Raw genomic sequence first — 9,732 nt, forward strand, 5'->3', positions numbered from 1 at the left:
TATACAATTGTGGTACATACAGGCCAATTGAATGTGATTAAAAATTACCTTTTCTTTTCAATCTGTAGCGCAGGGATTTTCTGTAAAATGCAATGCAATATGGCAACTTGGAGGAGATGGTGTACAGAACGACCCCCCCCCCGAAATGTAATTTCCTGCTGTTGGTGATTGGCTCACTGATTTTCCCAGACATTTGCACTACGATACTCCCAAAGGGATGTCACAGGTAAAGTGATGCGGACCTTGCAACTTTGCTTATTAGAAACCTGCAAGTGCAGCAGCTGAATGATAATCATAAAATCACTCCCATTCACTTTGCACATGGACACAGACTAATAAACAGCTATTCCTTCAGAATAACTGAAGGTAGAACTCTGCAACAAAGTTTTTTAAAATTCTTGCAATGTACATAGATCACCCAGAGGGAAATGTTTTTTTCTCAACAAACGTGGAGTTACTCTTTAAGCAAAAATATTAGGGGATAAACTTGGAGGCTGCCATCCCTGATCACTCTTTTTTAAAAATGCTGGAAGCCTGGCTAACATGGCGACAAGTCAAAAATTCTTATCTGCACACTTGTTTGTGGCTGACTCAGAGACTACTAAAGCTAGTGGGTCTATATAAGAGCCAACATTTTTTTAGTTATTTGTTTTTTGAGGATACAGCAAACAGACAAACCCAATATTTCTCTCATGCCAGGTTTAAGAGCTTCCATAAAGAAGTGTGGTGGTCAAGCTTTAACGCTGAACTCCTGGCAAATAGATAAATACACAGCTGAAAAACATACATGGGAACTACGAAAGGAATCATATCTGTCCATCCATTCCTGAGATTTACACAACCCTATCAGACAGCACTGCCACGTTGGAGACCGAATGACTGTTCTTTATTGTAGTTAAAGCTGAACTCCAGGCACAAATAAAAAAGTTTTCCTTGCAGTGGGGCTGTGCCCACAATGCAAGGGTTAACTGCTTAATTAGGTCTACAGAAGGGATGAAGGGAGATAAACCTACCTGATCCTCTGATCCTCCCCGCACAAGATCGGTCCCTCAGCTCCTGCACCGCCACGCCATATATTGTTCTTGAGCAGTGGACTGTTCCTGACATCATGAAGCCCAGAGCAGGCTCCATAGACCTTTTCTTGACGTGGGGATGCCAGGAACAGTCCACTACTGGATTGCGGGGGAGCACCATTTGCCAGAGGAGCATAGGATCAGGTAAATATAGTGCTTTCTCCTCTTCTCTGGACAAGACAAGCACTTAGCCCTTGCAGTACTGGCACAGCTCCACTACAAGAAAAATATTTTTGCCCAGGGTTGGGCTTTAGCCAATACAGATTGGCCAAATCCTTCTCCCACTGTAAAGGAGAATCAGCACACCGAGAACCACATTCTTTTTCTCCACCTATCAGAATTTTCCTAATTGGTTCCTGTTGCTGGCCCCCTCTCTCTCCCAGTGTGAGTGCTACTGTAAAGGGGATAACCAGTCAAATTCAAGTACTTACAGTAGTTCATTTAAAAATATGCTATATCATTGTTTTCTCATCACAGGCTGGAAGTCTCTATTTAGTAAGAAGATATCACTTATATTTTTATCATAACATATTACATCTTTATTTAGAAGAGAAAAACACATTATGTTTTGCTCATATGGCCATGCAGTGAGTGAGCCCAACCAGAAATACATCCCAAGATACACATTTAATTTATGTATTAGGTATTATTGATATAAGACACAACATGGGCAAATGAAGCAAATTAGCCAACAACAATCCATTTTTCAGGTTGAGCAAGTTTAGAGGAGAAAGAAATTAAAATAAAGAGGTAAAAGGATTCTGTTGGAGAGCCCATCAAGGAAAAAAATATTGATGCACCATCGGTCTCCATAGATTTGAACTGAAGGGATGTACATAATGTTCTTCCATCAGCTCTCTGGTACAATCAGAATAACACCTAAAATTAGGAGTTGGGAGGAGTTTCATATTTTTAGCTTTTTTCCGGTCGATTGCGATTAAGGACAGCTTTGGGTGTAAATTCCTTTTTTTCCTTCAAACTGGTGATTTGAGTGAGATCCCGCCCTGCAGCCTCCTGTAGGACTCTTTCCTCTCTTTTTTCTACAATGCTCTGCTCTTCTGTAATCTTTTGTGGGGTTCCACGAATAAACCATTCCAAGTGATATCCCACAGCTCCCGCCACGAGTGCCACTGGAAAGGTAATGTATGGAGCATACGTCCTTAACGCAGTAAATATCAGAGGCCACATAATTGTTCAGATAAATGCAAAGCTATTGTTGTAGAAAGAGAGCTTCAGGTGACAGCCTGCAGTAATAAGGATGACAGAAAATGTTTTATGATTACCATGCATTACTAATAATATATATAACATTATGAAACAAGGCCATTATCCCCTTCACACTTAAGGATAAAACAAATCTTAAAGCCTAAGTAACATTTTACAACTTTGCCATTTGTCAGTAAACCATACATATCATCAAAACTACTTTGTACATCCAGGTGGATTATAGCTTGTTTTTTTTCAGGACAAATTGGGCTTTCATTTGGTGGTAAATGGTAATGAATATCTCCTGGTGTTTTTTTTTTTTTATTATCAAAGAAAAACTGGCCCATAATAGTAAAAAAAAAATATTTTCTTGTTACTACTATAACCTACCATCAAAGAACAACCCAAAATACATTTTCCAGCTCTTGACGATCGCAGTGATACCATATACGTGTGTGCTATTTGTTGTTTGTACCTGTACTACAGCCCAGAAACAATAGTGCACATTTTGTTTTGGTTTATTTTTACCTAAAAACACACTGACACAAAAAAAAAAAAAATCCTGATCTTTGACCCTGACCAAAAACAGTAACCTTGACACTGAACTAGATCAAACTTATTTTTTAGTTTAATTACAAACAGGTGGGGTTTTTTTCTCTCTGCAAGGAGAGAGAGAGATACAATGTATCTCTCAAAGTATACAATGTATCTCCTCCATTCAGAGAGAAAAAAAAACAAGGGGGTGAGCTTCACGGTGACTGATAACTGTGGTAGCCAATCAGAGGCTATCACAGCAATCATGTGATCCGGAATCGGAAGTCTTGGGTCCCGATTGTTGGAACGGGACCTGGGGCTCAGTGACACCCCAGTCTCTGTGCTGGGAGCGCAAAAAATCTGTGCTAGAAAAATTGCTTCAAAAATACTGTGTGACATAAAAAATTGCAACACCCGCCAGTTTATTCTGTAAACTGTTTGGGGGTTCAAAATAATTTTCTAGAAAAAAAACAAAGTTTTTTCATGTAAACTAAAAGTGTCACAAAAGGCTTGATCTTCAGGTGGTTAGAAGAATGAGTGGTGTGTGGCATAAGTGTCTAATGTTGGATCTGACAAAGAAGATGTGTCCTTTGAAACACATTACCGCCCCCTCCTTGCGCTCCCTCTTCTCCCTTTCTACAGTGTATGGAGATCCAGGAGGCAGTGTCAGCCATTAGCGGCGTTTGACAGCTGTCAAGCTCACTCCTTTGTTATGCCAGCTGAGGGATTCTAAATGGTCATCCACTTCACACACTTGGAATTGCTTCTATGTTGCGATCTGTGCCAGAGCTGTTTGTCAAGAGTTTTACACGTGAGTGTACTATTTTTTTAATTGTTCAATAAAACTACATGTTTTGCTGACAGAGATCCTGCGCTGCTGTTCATTTTTTTAATGTTAGCCCTGAAATGCCAGGATAGTAGAAACAACCCCCCAGATGCTCCCTTTTTGGAAAGTAGACACTCCAAGATATTTGCTAAGGGGCATGGTGAGTATTTTGCAGATCTCATTTGTTGTCACAAGTTTTTGGAAAATGAAGAGGACTCCAGTGGCAACCTGTGAAGCTCTGGTGAACTTCATGCCCAAGAGGGTTATGGCTTGGTTTATTTCTTTTATAGTCTTTTTTTCTCTGCTGTCCATTTCCTTCTCTTTTTATGTTTATTTTTTTTTCCTTTGATCTTTGATAGTGGATCTTGCTGAGAGAAATGTGGTACAAGTAATTTTAAAGGGGTTTTAAGCCTTGTTCCTAAAGCTGTAAGAGAGATGAGGAACATGTCTGATTGCATTTTTACTGCCCCCATCCACCCAGCGGCAAATTAACATTGCCAGTTGATGTATCTGTATGCTCTGACACAGTTGCAATGCAGAAAATTTTATATAGCATTTTTCTATGGCAGGCGGTGCCACTGCCAAACATGCTGCATTCGGGAGAATGAACCCCCACTGCAACCACACATAATGCAAGTGATTTCAAAAATTATTGTCTAGAAGGTGACCTATTGTCTCTGAGACTCCTGTCAACTGAATCTGAAAAACAATCAAGGGTGGATTGCTTTTCAGAGCGGTCAAAAAAGCAGCCACCCATGTGAACAAGGCCTTAAAGGAGTACAAATATGGAATAAGAGGGTTTTTTAATAAAAGGGTACACCTGAATTTTAGGCCAGGTCCACATCTATCCTTGTCGGTTGTAGTTTACTTACATATATTTTCACTACTCAGACCTAAAGACCCTCACTGAATAACACTGCTTCTTACGACACATCCACTGTTTTTTGTGAAAACCATGACGTGAGAACGAGATCTTAAAGTGTCACTAAACCCAGGCCCCTGCATTCACTCTATCTGGTCTCTCACAGTACACAAAACATGGAAATGCAATTACTCTAGTAAATATAAACAGCTAAATACCTTTTCTCATCAGCAGTTAGAGCAGTCTTGTGACTTCAGCAGAGCACTGGTCAAAGCTTGCAGGAGTTTCTTTTCTGCTGTAGGAGGATGCAGAACCCCTGATCTCTGTTTGGACAGTGCTCATTGGCCCTGTGCTGATCACATGCACTCTTCCAAGAAAAAAACCTCTCTAGTAATACACACTAAACGGAGTATGTGCAGAAGGGCTACGGATTCAGTCTGTCTGATCAGTATGGACATTTGAAGGAGAGGAGGGGCAAGAAGTCAGGATCAAACAGCCTTTTTACACAATGCTGAGGATTAACCCCTTAGGTTCCACAGTGAGTACAACAAGCATGCTTTACTCCATATACACCTTCTCCTCCTTGCTAGCTGTCACAATTTAAAAAACAAATGGCCGTGCAGGGACCCATCTGCCTGGCCACATCACTCATTCACAGTGTTCTGTGAATGAAACCACTACAAGTTCCGACAACCTTCGTGGTTGTCAGCTTGTAGTTGTCAATGAACTACCAAGATGCTGTGGAGCTCCTCGTAGTTCATTGAGTCTTCCTGTCAGTATTTGCTTGCCTGTATGGGATGTACAGACATACAGATACACTGACAAGTCTGACAGGCCTGCAGGAGACCTGCATGGCACCAGCGATCTACTGATCACTGCTGCAATTCTTTAGAGCCTCCAGAAACAAAATTAATAAATGCACATTTTTTACCTGTGAAAACATGTGCATTTATTATTTTTTGTTAAAAGGTGAACTTATCCTTTAACTGAACAAGCTGAAGTTAGCAGCTGATTGGCTAACATGCATAGCTACACCAGAATTTGCACTTCCCAATTGTAGTAAATCAACCCCTGTGTGTCCAAGATCCGATTAGACACCTTATTTGATTGGCTCAACACCCAGTGTAGAGTGTTTAGCCCAGCTGCATGGGGCTCTGGCAGTTAACTGCGATCAGAGGGCACAGGTGCCCCATCCAGCTCCTATGCTGACAGACTGGTAAACTGTAGGAGAGTGACAGCTGCTGTGGCTGGACAGGGCACCTAGCAGTACTTTTATTTGGTGTTTGGAATGCATGCCTGGAACACATGATGTCTCCATTTTGGGCATTCCTCCTTGGGTGTATACTGCACTAGATGTACAATATCTCACAGAAGTGAGTACACCCCTCACATTTTTTAAAAGGTTTTATTATATCTTTTCATGTGACAACAGTGAAGAAATGACACTTTGCTACAATGTAAAGTAGTGAGTGTACAGCTTGTAAAACAGTGTAAATTTGCTGTCCCCTCAAAATAACAACACACAGCCATTAATGTCTAAACCGCTGGCAACAAAAGTGAGTACACCCCTACGTGAAAATGTCCAAATTGGGCCCAATTAGCCATTTTCCCTCCCCAGTGTCATGTGACTCGTTAGTGTTACAAGGTCTCAGGTGTGAATGGGGAGCAGGTGTGTTAAATTTGGTGTTATTGCTCTCATTCTCTCATACTGGTCACTGGAAGTTCAACATGGCACCTCATGGCAAAGAACTCTCTGAGGATCTGAAAAAAAAAGAATTGTTGTTCTACATAAAGATGGCCTAGGCCAGTGATGGCGAACCTATGGCACGCAGAGCCATCTCAGTGGGCACGCCAGGAAGAACGCGCGGTGCGCACCGGGCGATCTCCGTGATCGCTGTGTCCTATGGACACAGCTGATCACGTGACGTGGTAAAAGGCCAATCACAGTGGCCTTTTACCATGTGATCAGCCGTGTCCAATGACACGCTGATCACCGGGAAATGCAAATGCCGGTTCTCGGCTGCACTTTCCTCACGCTGTCAGATCGTGAGGAAAGTACTGCCGAAAACCGGCAGTTGTCAGAGCAGGGAACGGCACCGATCATCAGGGTCACTGATCATCAGTGCCCTGCTGATCAGTGCCACACACACACGTTCCGCCCACCTGTGCCCAGCAGTGCGCCCACCTGTGCCCAGCAATGCACCCACCTGTGCCCAGCAATGCACCCACCTGTGCCGCCTACCTGTGCCCAGAAGTGCCACCTACCTGTGCCCAGTAGTGCCACCCACCTGTGCCAACCCACCTGTGCCCACCAGTGCCACCCACCTGTGCCCAGGACAATTTTCAGCTTTCAGTGCTGTTGCACTTAACAATGACAATTGTGCGGTCATGCAACACTGTAACCATATGCAATTTTTATAATTTTTTCACACAAATAGAGCTTTTTTTGGTGGTATTTAATCACCACTGGGTGTTTTATTTTTTGCACTATAAATGAAAAAAGAGCAAAAAATTAACATAAAAGGTTTCCTTTGCTTCTATTCTAAAATTTTGCAAACAGGTAATATTTCTTCTTTGATGTGCGTTGGTGAGGCTGCACTGATAGGCAGCACTGATGGGCATTGATGAGGCGGCACAGATAGGTAGCACTGATGAGGCGGCACTGGTGAGCATTGATGAGGAGGCACTGATGATGCACTGATATGCAGGAAATGATGGGCACTGATAAGCGGCACTGACTGATAGCACCAACTGGAGGCACTGACAGACGGCACTGACGGGCATCACTGATGGGTGGCACTGATGGGCAGCACTAATGAGGTGTCACAGATAGGTGGCACTGATATGCGGCACTGATAGGCGACACTGATAATGGGTACTGATAGACAGCACTGATAGGTGGCACTGACTGACATCACTGCTGGGCACTGATTGGAACAACCGCTGGGCACTGACTGGCAGCACTGCTGGGCTGCACTGATGGGCACTGGTGGGTGGCACTGGTGGGCTGGCACAGGTGGGTGGCACTACTGGGCACAGGTAGGTGGCACTTCTAGGCACAGGTAGGCGGCACAGGTGGGTGCATTGCTGGGCACAGGTGGGCGCACTGCTGGGCACAGGTGGGTGCATTGCTGGGCACAGGTGGGCGCACTGCTGGGCACAGGTGGGCGGAACGTGTGTGTGGCACTGATCATCAGGGCACTGATGATCTTTGACCCTGATGATCGGTGCCGTTCCCTGCTCTGACAACTGCCGGTTTTCGGCAGTACTTTCCTCACGATCTGACAGCGTGAGGAAAGTGCAGCCGAGAACCGGCATTTGCATTTCCCGGTGATCAGCGTGTCATTGGACACGGCTGATCACGTGGTAAAAGGCCGCTGTGATTGGCCTTTTACCACGTCACGTGATCAGCTGTGTCCGTAGGACACAGCGATCACGGAGATCGCCTGGTGCGCACCGCGCGTTCTTCCTGCCGTGCCCACTGAGATGGCTCTGCGTGCCATAGGTTCGCCATCACTGACCTAGGCCATCTTTATGTAGAACAATTCTTTTTTTTTCAGATCCTCAGAGAGTTCTTTGCCATGAGGTGCCATGTTGAACTTCCAGTGACCAGTGTGAGAGAGATAACACCAAATGTAACACACCTGCTCCCCATTCACACCTGAGACCTTGTAACACTAACGAGTCACATGACACTGGGGAGGGAAAATGGCTAATTGGGCCCAATTTGGACATTTTCACTTAGGGGTGTACTCACTTTTGTTGCCAGTGGTTTAGACATTAATGGCTGTGTGTTGTTATTTTGAGGGGACAGCAAATTTACACTGTTATACAAGCTGTACACTCACTACTGTACATTGTAGTCTAACACAGCAGCTGTCAGACTCTCCTAGAGTTTTCCAAGCTGTCAGCAGTAGAGCTGGATGGGGCACCTGTGCCCTCTGATGGCAGCTAACTGCCAAAGCCCCATGCACCAGGCTAAACACCCAGTGTCTAGGTGTTCAAACTGCAAATAAACGCAGCTTAAAGCAGAAACCTCTAAATACAGGAGAAAGTGACCCAGGAGGCACAAAAGTAACACTTCACTGATCACTTCCGCATCTGGAAAAGCTAAACCCAGGAGTGGCAGTTCTATCCGTCCTGTTCATTGTGATCAGGGTGAGCCAGCTCCTTCCTAGGCAGGCAGTGAAGTGTATCATCATGTTGTGGATGCCGCAGTCTGCACTGCCTTGTCCTGTCTCTATGTGATCTCTAATCACCATGATAATCACAGATAATGTACAGTCTATAGAGTAATACTCAGCCTCCCTTACCTAAGTGACATTGAACTCACGTCTACTTCCCATCCACTACAGGGACCCGGAAGTGATGTCAGCGGAGGAACAGGAAATGGGCGTGGTAAGCACGGAGTGAACTTTGAGCCCGGGAAAAATAAGCTTCTCCGCTTTATTCCTGTTAGGTGGGTCAGGTGTGAGGTGCAGTGGCTGTATGTGCCAGGGAGTACTGGATGCAGAAACATTGCTGATGGGTGGGTGCAGTATAGAGGGACGCACTGGTAGTATTGAAGGGTGCAGTGACGTTGGGCTTGCTGGATGAAAGGAGGAAGATAACGGGTGCAGTGTCAGTGCTACGGGGTAACATGATTGGTGGAGTACACATGGGTGACGTGTTAACTTTGCAGGGTGGCATGGGGTGCTAGGTGATTGAGGGTGCATAATAAGGGTGACATGGGGTGCTAGGTGACTGAGGGTGTATTTTGGAAGTGCTGAGGTTGCATAATAAGGGTGACACAGGGTGCTGGGTGACTGAGGGTGCATAATAATGGTGACATGGGGTGCTGGGTGACTGAGGGTGCATAATAATGGTGACATGGGGTGCTGGGTGACTGAGGGTGCATAATAATGGTGACATGGGGTGCTGGGTGACACGGTGTGCTAGGTGACTGAGGGTGTATTTTGGAAGTGCTGAGGGTGCATAATGAGGGTGACACAGTGCTGGGTGACTGAGGGTGCATAATAAGGGTGACATGGTGTGCTAGGCGACTGAGGGTGTATTTTGGAAGTGCTGAGGGTGCATAATAAGGGTGACACTGGGTGACTGAGGGTGCATAATAAGGGTGACATGGGGTGCTAGGTGACTGAGGGTGCCTAATAAGGGTAACACGGGGTGCTGGGTGACTGAGGGTGCATAATAAGGGTGACATGGGGTGCTAGGTGACTGAGGGTGTATTT

At 44.8% G+C, this 9,732-nt stretch overlaps 1 protein-coding gene across 1 annotated transcript; it reads right to left on the bottom strand.

Moving 5' to 3' along the window:
* Nucleotides 1–1,583: 1,583 nt before the first annotated feature.
* LOC149457366 (small integral membrane protein 12-A-like) lies at nucleotides 1,584–8,891 on the bottom strand. Its single transcript, XM_089683851.1, has 2 exons — nucleotides 8,815–8,891; nucleotides 1,584–2,317 (listed from the first exon to the last, which is right to left on the bottom strand). The coding sequence occupies exon 2, from the start codon at nucleotides 2,259–2,261 to the stop codon at nucleotides 1,986–1,988; it is 276 nt and encodes a 91-aa protein (XP_089539977.1). The 5' UTR covers nucleotides 2,262–2,317; nucleotides 8,815–8,891; the 3' UTR covers nucleotides 1,584–1,985.
* Nucleotides 8,892–9,732: the final 841 nt, after the last annotated feature.

Source organism: Staurois parvus, unplaced genomic scaffold (genome assembly GCF_062004578.1).
Source record: "Staurois parvus isolate SC_StPar_1 unplaced genomic scaffold, SC_StPar_1.0 ptg000324l, whole genome shotgun sequence".
In the NCBI taxonomy this organism is placed as follows: domain Eukaryota; kingdom Metazoa; phylum Chordata; class Amphibia; order Anura; family Ranidae; genus Staurois; species Staurois parvus.

What these genes read in the sequence shown, in the direction of transcription:
- LOC149457366 (XM_089683851.1), bottom strand. Translation starts at nt 2,261, where the DNA reads ATGTGGCCTCTGATATTTACTGCGTTAAGGACGTATGCTCCATACATT.